Source organism: Nuphar pumila, chromosome 10 (assembly GCF_984573655.1).
Source record: "Nuphar pumila chromosome 10, dmNupPumi1.hap1.1, whole genome shotgun sequence".
In the NCBI taxonomy this organism is placed as follows: domain Eukaryota; kingdom Viridiplantae; phylum Streptophyta; class Magnoliopsida; order Nymphaeales; family Nymphaeaceae; genus Nuphar; species Nuphar pumila.
Window position 1 is genome coordinate 112,377,466 of NC_143258.1, and position 14,405 is coordinate 112,391,870.

The following is a 14,405-nucleotide window of genomic DNA, read 5'->3' on the forward strand; positions in this document are numbered from 1 at the left end:
GCCATGGCTCTGTATTCAGCTTCGGTGGATGAGAGAGATACCTTCTGCTGCTTTTTACACCTCCACGAGATTAATGATTCCCCTAAAAAGACACAAAAGCCAGTGGTTGAGTGTCTGTTATTGGGATCACCTCCCCAATCAGCATCAGTATATGCAATTAAATCAAGAGAAGAGGAGGAAGATAAGAAAAGTCCTCGTGAAAGAGAGGACTTGATGTATCTAATAATACGCATGACTGCTCCCATATGAACAGAAGTAGGAGCATGTTGAAATTGACTTGCTGTATGAACAGCATGTGCTATATCTGGTCTGGTAATGGATAGATAGGAAAGTGCCCCGACAAGTTGTCTGTAAGGAGTAGGGTCTGCAAGAAGTTCTCCATCATCAATCTTCATTTTAACATTAACAACTTCTGGAGTGTCAACTTTCTTATCATCAGTAATACCAGACCTGAAAACAATATCAAAAGCAAATTTAGTCTGAGATAATAAATATCCTCTAGGAGAATAAGCAACTTCAATGCCTAAAAAATATCTCAACAAGCCCAAATCAGTCATTTCAAAATGAGATTTAAGAAGTGTTTTGATTGTTTCAACTCCCTGTTTATCGCTTCCGGTGATGATCATATCATCCACATAGAGAAGAAGCACAATGATCCCTGCATCAGAATTCTTAATAAACAAAGCAGTGTCAGTTAAACAGAATTGAAAACCAATATCAATCATAACACGACTAAACCTATCATACCAAGCTTTTGGTGCTTGTTTAAGTCCATAAAGAGCTTTTTCTAAGCGAAGGACTTTACCCTTAGGAATACTTAGACCAGGAGGGGGTTCCATATATACTTCTTCAACTAGCTTTCCATTTAAAAAAACATTTTTGACATCCATTTGAAAAATAGACCATTTTTTGATAGAAGCTAAGGCAATTAAGGTTCGGACAGTAGTCATACGAGCCACCGGAGCAAAGGTTTCTTCATAATCAATCCCATATTCTTGGGCATAACCTTTGGCTACTAAACGGGCTTTATATCTTTCAAGAGTACCATCACTCTTGGTTTTAATTTTATAAACCCATCGACATCCTATAGTTTTCTTCCCTGGAGGAAGATCTTGAATATTCCATGTAGAAGCCTTTTCAAGTGCATCTAATTCAACTTTCATGGCTTCTATCCATTTGATATCATTTTTTGCTTGAAAATATGTGGATGGTTCTTCATATGAGTGAATTAATGCAATAACTGCCCTATATGTGGGTGAGAAAGACTCGTATGATACAAACTTTTCTGGAGGCCTCGAGATTCGGGATGATTGTCTAGTTGGAATGTTAGAATATTTCTCAAGTGCACATGGAGTATTAGACTCTTGTCGCCTGGAATATTGAATACTAGTATCTCTATGAACTTCTTCATTTTCAACATTAAGATCAATAATTCTTGGATCATCATCAAAGTTACAATCAAGGTCATATTCATCAGATGTTGATGTTAGATCTAGCAAAAAGGAGTACTCAGTGACGTCTTTTAATTTTCTAAAATCAAAGAAGCTCTCCTTTTCAAGAAAGGAAACATTTCTAGACACATATAGTTTATTATTTTTGAAGTCAAAACATCTATAACCTTTCTGGTTTTCAGCATATCCTAAAAAGGCACAGGGAATCGCACGAGGGGGAAGTTTATCATTTTTGTCAGTAAATATGAAACATTTGCACCCAAATATTCTTAATCTAGAGTAGTCTGGAGAAATGTTCATAAGTTTTTCAATGGGAGTGATATTTTGTAACGAAGAAGATGGCATCCTATTAATGAGATAGGTGGCAGTTAAGGCAGCTTCTGCCCAAAAGTCTTTAGGGACTTGATTTGCTATTAATAAAGTTCTAGTGGTTTCTATAATATGGCGATGTTTTCGTTCTGCCAGTCCATTTTGTTGAGGTGTATAAGGACAAGATCTTTGATGTGTGATGCCATGCAATTTAAGATAATTTTGAAAATCTGTGGATAAAAACTCATCCCCTGAATCTGTGCGAAAAATAGTAATATCATTTTGAAATTTGTTTTTAACCATATTATGAAAAGTTTGAAAGTATGAAAATACTTCAGACTTATGTTTGAGAAAGTACATCCACGTATGTCGGGAGAAATCATCGACAAAAATAACATAGTAAACAAATCCTCCTTTAGAAATTACTGGTGCAGGACCCCAAACATCCGAGTGTATTAATTCAAGTGGTCTTGAAGAGAAAAAGGTTTTGTTCTGAAATGGTAATCTTTTCATTTTGCCGAGAATACAATCTTTACAATCAAATGATTCAGAGTTACAAAATTTCCCTAGATTTGGAAAATGTTGGATTTTGGCTATATGTGGGTGACCAAGTCTCTTATGCCACAGTTCCAACTCTATTTTTTGAATATTATAACAAAAAGCTTTCTTCGGCATTTCCAAAAAATCCATGTAATAGAGTCCTCCTTCTCTATGGCCTTCCCCAATCAGCTTGCCTGACTGGCGATCCTGTACCCAACAACCATGAGAAGAAAAAGAAATATTACACCCATAATCAGAAATTTGAGATACAGATAAAAGATTTAAATTTAATTTGGGAACATGTCTAATTTCTGGAATAAAAAAATTTTTTGTTTTATAAATTTTTTCAAAATCTCCTATTCCTTCTATTTCAAGAGAAGTCCCATCAGCAGTAAAGACCTTTGACACACTTGTTTTATTTTTAACACATTTGGATAGACTTTGATTATTTGGGGTCATATGAAAAGATGCACCAGAGTCAAGAAGCCAAGAAATTTTACCTAAATCAGAAAAAGATGAGGCTGCTGCGCCGGTTGAAGCTTCAGATGAGGAAGAGACACCTTTGATGAGAGGCTGAAGGATCTCCATTAGTTGGGCCAGGGAAACTGGTGCATCCTGATCTTTAGGCTCCGATCCAGCAATTGCAGCTCTTTTTTCTCTCAGCTCCTTAAGTTTGGGACATTGTGGCCTGTAGTGTCCCGGTTCATGACAGTGATGACAAATAACTTTCTTCTTATCATAGTCACCATTTTGTCGGTTAAAGTGAGGAGGCCTATATGATCGAACATGATTCCCTGGTCTAGACACGGCTAAAACGGAATCATCTTCAATTTTTAAAGAACCTTTCTGGAGACGATTTTCTTCCATTGTTAACTCTTCAATAGTTTCAACAATAGAAGGAATTTTTCCCCGGTGAAGTAGGGCCGATTTAGTGGTTTCAAATTCCGGCCTTAATCCAGTGATAAACTGGTAAAAATGTTCAACATCGAGTTGTTTCTGACGAAGCGCGATGTCTTCGGCACAATGCCACTTTGGTTCTAAAAGGGAAAGTTCTTCCCAAAGTTCGGACAACCCATTGTAATATTCACGAATAGTTTTGTCTCCTTGTGTCATCATTCAAACTTTTTCTTGGAGGTTGCACACGTGTGCAATATCTTTAAGGGAATACATATTCTTAAGGTATTCCCATGCCTTATCGGCATGATCAAATTTGGCAAGACTTGAGCATTTTTTAATGTCAACGCTATTGATAAGCCATGACATTATCTTTGCATGAGATATTCTCCATTCTTTCCATTTCTTCTCGTATGAGGCAATAGCCTTGATTTTCTCTTCTTCCGATAGAGGGACGTCTTTATCTCCCTCCTTTTTAGTAAGAGATAGCTTAGGTTCCGAATCGGAACCATCCACAATCCCCCATAAGCCTTTTCCCCATATATGGTGCTTCATGATTGAAGCCCATGTTACATAGTTCGTATCGCTTAGTTTCATAGGCATGATGGTGACTTTATCATTGTCATCCATCGATTACAAGCAGAGAAAGAATAGGGATAGAAGAGAAACAAGAAGGAAAATGAGAAAGAAAGAAAAAAAAAACAATACAACAAGATGTGAAATCTTCTCTAATGAAGTGATAAAACACTTCTCTTCAAGTGGCGAACACTTTTGCAAACGGGCACGGAAACCGAGGCAGCTTTTCCTCAAGATTTAGTACTTCCGCGGCTTTGATACCATGAAATGAAATGGGGATCTTCGAAACACGAGCTTTGATTAACAAGAGCAAGTGTCAAGAATGACACTAAAGCATAACCCTTAAAAAGGGTATAACTGAAAACAAAATAAAAATAAAAATGTATTCTTTATTGATATGAAAAACCAATTGCTTAAGAAGCATTGGAGTAAAATACAAGAGGGGCTGCACCCCTTTATATACACAGCTGAAAGAGGACTCAATAGAGCTGTTGGGCACAGTCCAACAGCTCTATTGCTAGTCAAGTCTGGACAGGACTTGACTAGCAACAGTCATTCTAGTTCAAACTGAACTAGATGACATAAAGACAAAAAATAAAAATAAAGGAAAAAAAAATACAGAAAAGAAAGAAATTAAAAATGTATTTATATATATATATAATAATATAATATTATTATATATACATATATGTACAGTTTTACATTTTAACAGGTATTATTATCCTTCTCCTCTACATAGACGATATGATTATCACAGGAAGTGATAAACAGGGAGTTGAAAACATTAAAAGGTTTCTCAAAACATATTTTAAAATGCCTGATTTGGGATTTTAAAAAAAAATCTTGGTATAGAAGGGGCTTATTCTTCTAGAGGTTATTTGCTGACTCAATCTAAGTTTGCTCTAGATATTGTTGATAGATCTGGTATCTCATATGAGAAGAAGGACGACACTCCCGAAGTTGTCAATGTCAAAATAAAGATTGATGATGGAGAACCACTTAAAAATCCAATACCTTACAGACAACTTGTCGGGACACTGTCATATCTCTCAATTATGGACCTGACATTGTGCATGTAGTTCATACAACAAGTCAATTTCAGCATGCTCCTACCACTGTTCATATGGAAGTTGTTTTGCGCATTATTAGATACATTAAAACTTATGTTTTTCGATGACTTTTCTTGTCTGCTTTTTCCTCCTTAGATTTAATTACTTATATTGATGCTGACTGGGAAGGAGATCCAAATAACTGACACTCGTCTACTGGTTTCTGTGTATTTTTATGTAAATCATTGATTTCTTAGAGGTGCAAGAAGCAACAAAAAGTCTCTCTCTCATCAACTGAAGCAAAGTACAGAGTCATAGCTACAACCACTATGAAAGTGGTCTATCTAAGGAGATTGTTGGATGACATGGGTGTTCAGAGTAAAGGAGCATCACAACTATGATGTGACAACAAAAGCTCAATTTACATTACTAACAACCGGACCTTCCACAAACGAACCAAACACATTGAGATAGATTGTCACTATGTACGAGAGGAATTCCTACAAGGCACTATTGATCTTTCCTATGTTACTTCAGAATATCAATTGGCAGATTTCTTCACCAAACCTCTCGCAGCTCCTAGATTTCACTTTCTCTTGGACAAATTTCCGGTTATCCAACCGTAAGTTTGAGGGGGAGTGTTAAAAATAAAAATGCATAACATGTATAGTAATTAGGTTTTTTTATTTTTAAACTTTTTTAGTTTGTTTGGTTTTTATTGAACTAGTCAAAGTATTGACTAGTCAATACAAAGAGAGTCGTTGGGAGCCCAACGACTCTCTATTCCCCCCTTTCTTTTGTGTATAAATATAGGGCATTGCCCCCACTCAACATATCAATTTAGTGTGGATTACAATCAATAAAACTATTGTTTTTTAAACCCATGTAGTGGGTATTTGTGTATGAACCCTTATTGTGGTTCTTTTGAGTGTTCATTTTCGTATTTTTAGTGGAACTCATTTGAGTGTCCATTGTTGGTGATTTAGTGAACATCTTTGAAGGAGCTCATGTTCTTACAAATTTGATGGAATGTATGTCAATTACAATAATGCCAATCATTAAGTTTTTTGCATCAAACATTTTTCTGAATGTTGAGATCTCTGTTGTCAAGAAATGCAATTAAGCGAACCTTGGCATTGGGAAAAATACAGATTCATTGTCATTTAGCTTAGATGAGACAAGTCAACCAAGTATTAAATGATCCAATTGTTATTTCAATATAAGGCAAGGGGCATGCAATGTTAAATTTTAAATTTTCAACAATGAACTTTTTGCATGCAAATCAAAACTGTGAACTAAATTAATTTACTACATAAGCAATAACATTATGCAAAAAGTAAGTTTTTTATGGTAATTTTTAAAACAATCAAGTCTGCTGATTTGTCCAAAACAGAAACAGTGGTCAATTGGTTATGCTATAATCTAATGTTCGTAAGCAGTTTTCAGCTACTCTTATTTCTAAGATGCTCCACTCTAGAGGCATGTTTCCAAAGCAAGAATCTGAATCAGGTTAGAAATTTGTGCCCTTGAGAAAGTTCTTGGGGCACAACTTTTACATGTTTGCTTCGTCGATCTGTGAAGCTAAATCACAAGTATGTGATTCACATTCTTTTGTTTGCAAGCTCCAACATTCTTCTCAGCACTTTCAAAAAATAAAATACATTCTTCTGGCTAATATATACATACATATACACACATGCACACACATAATACATAATATATGAGTGTGATTCCCTAAAAAATGCTGAGTACGGAAGCAAACAGATTGTTCATTGGGTCGTCTCATGCTTGACCAAACATTGGATCTGAAATTCACAGAATGACTGGTTTTGGATCCAGATCTGACACATCTCATAGTAGAGCTTTGGATCCAAATATCATCTGATGCTTTGTAGAACTGGATCTACTGAAAATGCATCAAATGTCTTGATTTTCACATGAAATGGTAAAACAGGTCAGGTAAGACCTGTTTTGACCTGGATGGCTAGACCCAGCCACATTTATTCTGAATCCAAGATGGATTCAGATCTATATTATCGGGATTCAACAATATGGGTTGGATCCAGTTCAAAACTGGCCAGAGCTCTGACCCATTTGCATCCCTAGCTGAGAGCTGGAACCCAGAGAATGAGCCTGAATGTCAGATCCGTGACTCACATTCTCAAGGAACCAGGTAGTTTACTTTTTCAAGGAGATTCGGAATCCTGAGAATCTAAATCTCAAGTCAGACTGAACTTGAGAAAGTGGGGCTTTGGTTGAACTATCTCAAGTAACCTGAGAAAGTGGCATGCCCTAAACATCTAAGCTCATGGAAAACATAATCTTCTAAAACCATTTCCAAAATTTGACACTGTAAAGAAAGCTAGAAGAAAGAAACAAGTCAATTACTTAAAAATAAACCTCATACAGATAAATATATAAAATAGCTGATTCATAAGAAAAAATCAAGAAATAGGGCTACTAGATGAATGGTATGCCATGTTTCATCAATTATGTTCCTAATGGTGCACATTAGAATTGAAATAAATTGAGAAGAAAACAACCTTGATATTGCAAGAACCAAAATCATATCTATGGCCCACCTTTTTGCATCCAACTAAAGTCATTTCTCAATCCATGGCATGGTAAATGGAATTATTATTTGAAGACAGAAAGACCAAAAGGAATAACTTACTTTCCCAGGGTAGAAGCATATTTCAAATCCTGATGTAAAACCAGTTCTCTCTTCAAGCCATCGGTGGACATAAGTTTCTTGCTCTATTGGAGAGTTGAAAGTGATATTATTTGGATAAACCAGTTCTTGATCTTGTTTAGATAGCCAAGGGATCAGCAGAGTAACTTCTCCTTGTCCATCCTTTGCAAGATAAGCAGCACGGAATAAAGGATTAACTGCAGTTCCAGTCATCCATGGAAGACTTGCAGTTGTAAAAATGGCTATATGCTGTTTTTTCTCCATCAAGTCATCTAAGAGAGCAAATGAAAAAACCAAGCATTTGAAGTTTGGCAGTGTTTGTGACAGCTTTTGTTGACTCACTTGCTCCAACCCCCAGCAATGAAAGTAGTATAGTTACTGGTGCAAGCACAGAACAGAAAAGTCAAAGTAAGCAGTTGATTCTTCAGAAACCAAAGCAAGAATAAAACTCGAGTCCAAATTCTTTATTTGGAAACAAAATCTATTAAAAAGTCAGACATCGATTAAAAAGTCAGACATGAATGAACACCTGTTACATTTGCATAAGACAACAATGAATTCAAATAAAAAACTTAATGCTAAATAAAGAATAGCTGGTGAGCTATTCTCCTTGTTCAACCTTTCGCTCTAAATAAATCATGGGTGCCTCTTATGGGCTTACAAGAACACAATAACATACATAAACAAGGACCACTTATGGGTCAACATACGAGTACATCCACACAAGCCACTTAGGGGCTAGAAACACAAGTAAAAAATATAGATCTTATTGAGAGTTAATATGCTTTAGAGAAGCATAATACAAGAGAGGGAAAGCACCCCTTTATATAGACTTTAGAGGGCTCAAGAGCCATTGGGAACACCCCCAACGGCTCTTAAGCTAAGGACACTAACGCCCTTAGCTTGAAATAAAAAGACAACAAGAAAAAAAAAATGAAAAAGGACTAAAGTGCCCTTAATGGGCACAACCTATTACATAATGTGAAATGACAAAAATACCCCTAATGGGTATTACCTATTACAACTATAATATATATATATATATATATATATATATATATATATATATATACAACTTTAACACTCTCCTCAAACTTAAAATGTAATCACCAAAAGTTTGTCAAGTAAGAAATGAAACGGGGGAGAAAGAAGCACTTTCGTAAAAAAGTCGGCCAACTGAAATTCTGAAGCTACATAGGGTATGATTAAGATATTGTTCATGAACATAGTGGCAGTCCATCTCGATATGCTTGGTTATTTCATGAAATGTGTGATTGTCAGCTATATAGATAACATACAAGAACAAAACATGCACACAAGCCAATTAGGGGCTAGAAACATAAGTAAAAAATATAGATCTTATTGAGAGTTAATATGTTTTAGAAAGGCATATTACAAGATGGGGAAAGCACCCCTTTATATAGACTCTTAAGCTAAGGACACTAATAGGGATGGCAGTAGACCGGGGGACAACGGGGCTCCGCCCCGCCTCGCCCCGTTTGGACCGGGGATGAAGGGCATGAAACGGGGATGGAGGTGGGGATGAAGGTTAAAATCTATTCCCGTGCGGGGATGGACTTAAGCTTTTCCCATCCCCGTCCCCGTCTCAATCCTCGTCTAGCCCCGCCCCACCCCCAATCCTTTAAGGGATGACTATAGACTAATGGGAAATGAGGCCCCGCCCCGCCTCACCCCCTTTTGGACTAGGGATGGAGGACATGAAAGGGGGATGGAGGCAGAGGTGGAGGTTGAAATCCATCCCCGTGCATAGATGGAGGTGGGGATGAAGGTTTGGATTTTGAAATGGGGCGAGGGTGGAGACCCTATCCCCCGCCCCGGTCCACTGCCATCCCTAGACACTAACGCCCTTAGCTTGAAATAAAAAGACAAAAAGAAAAAGAAATTGAAAAAGGACTAAAGTGCCCTGAATGGGCATAACCTATTATATAATGTAAAATAACAAAAATACCCTTAATGGATATTACTTATTACAACTATATAAAACATATATATACATATTTACATGTATATATATACATACAAATTATATAGGTATATATAACTATATATATACAACTTTACCACCCCCTCAAACTTACGGTATAATCACCCAAAAGTTTATCATGTAAGCGTGCTTTCGTAAAGAAGTTGGCCAACTGAAATTATGATGCTACATAGGGTATAATGATAGTCTTATTAAGATATTCTTCATGAACATAGTGGCAGTCCATCTCCATATGCTTGGTTTTCTCATGAAATAGGTGATTGTCAACTATGTAGATAACATACAAGAACACAATTGTGGAGAAACCCAATCCTGCACAGGAACTAAGAGAGAGAGAGAGAGAGCAGCTGAGAAAGAAAAATCGTAATACTCTTTTAGGGCTAAACACCTCTTGTTTAAATAGAGGTTTAGCCTAATAAACAAATTACAAAGAGGTTCCTCATTATTTGTAAAATTCTAAAGAGCCATCTTTTAAGAATAAATAATAACTTTAAAGATAAAACATTGAAACTAACTAATAGTCGACTAGTCTTAACACTCCCCCTCAAGCTGGAGCATAGATATCGATCATGCTCAGCTTGCTGCAACATTTTGAGAAACTGGGCCTAGCAAGGGGCTTTGTAAACATATCTGCAACTTGATCCTCCGAGTTCAAATGCTTGGTAGATATATGTTCAACTTGAATTATATCTCTTACATAGTGGCACTCAACTTCAATATGTTTTGTCCTCTCATGAAACACAAGATTATTTGCTATATACATAGCTGCCTTGTTATCACACATCATCACCATAGGAGATGAGACCTTCACTTAAAGATCATTTAATACATTTCGAACCCACATCAATTCAGTTGTTGTTTGGGTCATAGCCCTATATTCTGATTCGGCACTTGACCTAGCAACCACGGTTTGTTTCTTACTTCTCCATGAAATTAAATTACCCCCCATAAACACACAAAATTCAGTGGTAGATTTTCTATCACTAACAGATCCAGCATAATCAGCATCAGAGTAGGTGACTATCTCCAGGGTTCCCCCTTTCTTAAATAATAACCCTTTTCCAGGGGAAGATTTTAAGTACCTGAGAATCATCATTGCAACATTTCAGTGTACTTCATTCGGATTTTCCATAAACTGGCTAATCTTGCTTACTGCTAAAGCAATATCTGGTCTAGTCACAGTCACATATAGTAGCTTCCCTACTAATGAGAGATAACTTTTGCTATCCACGGGTTTCGACCCTTCCAACAACTGAACTTTGTGATCCATGGGAATATTTGTTGGTTTGGCTCCCAACCTATGTCACACGGACTCGGCTAAAGGGTTGCCGCACCCGCGTCGACACGCACGGACTCGGGTGCGGCTTTGGACTCGGCCCGGACTCGGTCAACTCCGAGTCGGACTCGGTCAACGAGTCCGGGCCGAGTCCGACCACATTTTGGACTCGGTCAACTTTGACCGAGTCCAAAATTGTCCAGTTCGAGTTTTAAATTTTGTTTTGGATCCGGGTCGGGTCGGGTCCAAACCCGACCCAGATCCAATTTTTTTTTGGCAGCCGAACCCTAAAAGGGGTTTATCGACAGGGAGAGGGGCTTACCCTCTCGATTTTGCCTCTCCCCCTCAGCCCCTGCAGCTTTCTCCTGCAACCACGCCGGCGATCCGAACTCCGGCGACAGGCAGCCACCGGTTCCCCCTCCGTCAGGTATGTCGACCCTGCTCGTAGCCTCCCTCCCTGCACCCTCTGCTCGCAGAGGAGGGGCTCGGCCCCCCTTCCTGCACCCTCTGCTCGCAGGGGAGGGGCTCGGCCCCTCCCTGCACCCTCTGCTCGCAGAGGAGGGGCTCGGCCCCTCCCTGCACCCTCTGCTCGCAGAGGAGGGGCTCGGCCCCCCTCCCTGCACCCTTTGCACGCAGAAGAGGGGCTCGGCCCCCCTCCCTGCACCCTTTGCACGCAGGGGAGGGGCTCGGCCCCCCTCCCTGCACCCTCGGCTCGCAGGGGAGGGGCTCGGCCCCTCCCTGCACCCTCTGCTCGCAGGGGAGGGGCTCGACCCCCCTCCCTGCACCCTCGATTCGCAGGGGAGGGGCTCGGCCCCCCTCCCTGCACCCTCTGCTCGCAGGGGAGGGGCTCGGCCCCTCCCTGCACCCTCTGCTCGCAGGGGAGGGGCTCGGCCCCTCCCTGCACCATCTGCTCGCAGAGGAGGGGCTCGGCCCCCCTCCCTGCACCATCTGCTCGCAGGGGAGGGGCTCGGCCCCCCTCCCTGCACCCTCGGCTCGCAGGGAAGGGGCTCGGCCCCTCCCTGCACCCTCTGCTCGCAGGGGAGGGGCTCGGCCCCTCCCTGCACCATCTGCTCGCAGAGGAGGGGCTCGGCCCCCCTCCCTGCACCATCTGCTCGCAGGGGAGGGGCTCGGCCCCCCTCCCTGCACCCTTGGCTCGCAGGGGAGGGGCTCGGCCCCCCTCCCTGCACCCTCGGCTTGAAGTGATAAAAGAAGTGGGTGAAGAAAGTGTGGTGCAAATCATTACTGACAATGCTCCAGTTTGCAGTCGTGCAGGAATGAATTTGGCAAGTGAAGATACATATTCACATATTTTTTGGACTCCTTGTGCAGCACACAGTTTAAATTTGGCACTTAAGAGTATATGCAATCCATCAAAAGATGATGCACATGCACATGAAATGTGCTTATGGATTGAGGAAATAGAGCATGATGTTCGAAATATTAGAAATTTTGTTGTAAACCATCATCATGCCCTTTCTATATTTAATAGGCATTCTGATCTCAAGTTACTGAAAGTTGCTGAAACTCGTTTTGCTTCTCTAATTGTTATGATAAAAAGAATTAAGCAACTCAAGAATGCATTGATGATGATCGTGGCTGATCAAGATTGGGATTTTTATCGTACTGAAGATGATGTCAAGGCTCAAGCTATCAAAAAATGCATCTGTGATGATTTTTGGTGGGATAAAATTACATATTTTGTTGAATTTACAGAGCCTATTTGGGAAATGCTGAAAGAAGTTGACAGAGATGTACCCATGCTTCATAGAATTTATGAAATGTGGGACAATATGATTGAAAAAGTTCAAAGTATCATTTTTAAACATGAGAAGAAAGATATTGCACTTGATGATTCAGAATTTTACAATCATGTACATTCAGTTTTAGTGAGAAGATGGGATAAAAGCAATACACCTTTGCATTGCATGGCACACTCTCTCAATCCAAAATACTATGCAAAAAAATGGTTGACAGCAGGTGTTGGTCGTGTTTCTCCAAATGAAGATCCTGAGATATCAAGAAATAGAATGATATATTTGAGAAGAGTTTTTAATGATCCTCACATGTTTAAGGTTGTAAATAGTGAGTTTGGCAAGTTTTCTACTGGAAGATTTGATTCTTTAGCAGCACTTGTGGCAAGGGACGAGGAAGATCCCCTTAATTGGTGGGCAACATATGGATCAGAGACACCAAATCTGCAACGTCTTGCAATGAAGTTGTTATCCCAACCTGCTACATCATCTTGTTGTGAAAGAAATTGGAGTACATATGCTCAAATTCACAACATTAAAAGAAACAAACTCACTAGTAAAAGAGCAGAGGATTTGGTATATGTTCACTCAAATCTACGATTAATTTCTCGCCGCACCAAAGAAGAGTATAGGTACTTTTTTTTCTTTGTATTCAAAGTTTGTATTTAAATATTTCATATTTGTATTCAAAGTTTTAAGTTAGATACTAATATAGTGATTTTTTGATGCAGTTGTGGACCATCCAAGAATTGGGATGTAAATCCAGAAGATTTTGACTTGGAGGGAGAACATAATTTACATACTCTCAACATGGACTACCTCGATCCTGTTCTTCCTTCTAATTCAGACGATGAGGCAGATTTATGATAAGTTTTGTTGTTTATCACACTCACAAGCTTCTTTATGTGTTATATTTTGGTAAGTTTGTGTTGTTAAGAATTGCTTTTTTTTTGCTTTAAAATTTACAATCTTTATGTGTTAATTTATTGTTATATATATATAATTATAATATTTAAAATATATATATATATATTTATAATATATATTTTTTAATATATATATATATAGCCGAGTCCCCGTGTCCAAATTTTTTGGAATTGCGCCGCACCCGTGTCGCACCCGCACCCGCACCCGCACCCATGTGACATAGCTCCCAACATTCCTGTTTCTTTTAATAAATCAAGAACATACTTACGTTGAGACAGAACCAAGCCTTCACTGCTTCTGGCAGCTTCTATACCCAGAAAGTCTCTAAGAGGACCAACATCTTTTGTAACAAAATGCTTTTGAAGATGAGCCTTTGTAGCTGCAATATCGTTCATATCATCTCCTGTAAGGATAATGTCATCTACATATACCACCATAACAACTAGACCTGAGTTAGTTTTCTTGATAAATAATGTGTGATCTGACGTTGACCGCTTAAAGCCAAACTTTGACATCACGTCAAACAACTTTTGAAACCATGCACGAGGACTTTGTTTCAGACCATATATCGCCTTCTTTAACCTGCACACCTTCTGACACTCCCCCTCAACCTCAAACCCAGGAGGTTGCTGCATATATACTATTTCTGACAGATCCCCGTATAGAAATGCATTTTTCACATCTAGTTGACACAGACACCATCCATGGTGAACAACTACAGAGAGAACTAGACGGATGGCACACATTCATGCGACAGGAGAGAAAGTTTCAAAGAAATCAACACCATATGTCTGAGTATACCCTTTTGCTACTAATCTGGCCTTGTATCTTTCAATAGAACCATCTGAGTGGTATTTAATGGTATATACCCATTTACATCCAACAATGTCTACATCCACTGGGGGATTAACCAAGTCCCACGTCTGTTGAGACAA

At 39.1% G+C, this 14,405-nt stretch overlaps 1 protein-coding gene across 2 annotated transcripts in view; it reads right to left on the minus strand.

Moving 5' to 3' along the window:
* The window catches only part of LOC149827942 (digalactosyldiacylglycerol synthase 2, chloroplastic-like), a 66,862-nt gene that overhangs the window by 35,154 nt on the left and 17,303 nt on the right, over positions 1-14,405 (minus strand). For both annotated transcript variants that reach the window (XM_090019738.1, XM_090019739.1), the window contains exon 2: positions 7,494-7,889. In XM_090019738.1, coding sequence (XP_089875864.1) covers positions 7,494-7,775 — 282 coding nt within the window. In that variant the 5' untranslated portion in view covers positions 7,776-7,889. The remainder of the gene's footprint in view (positions 1-7,493; positions 7,890-14,405) is intronic.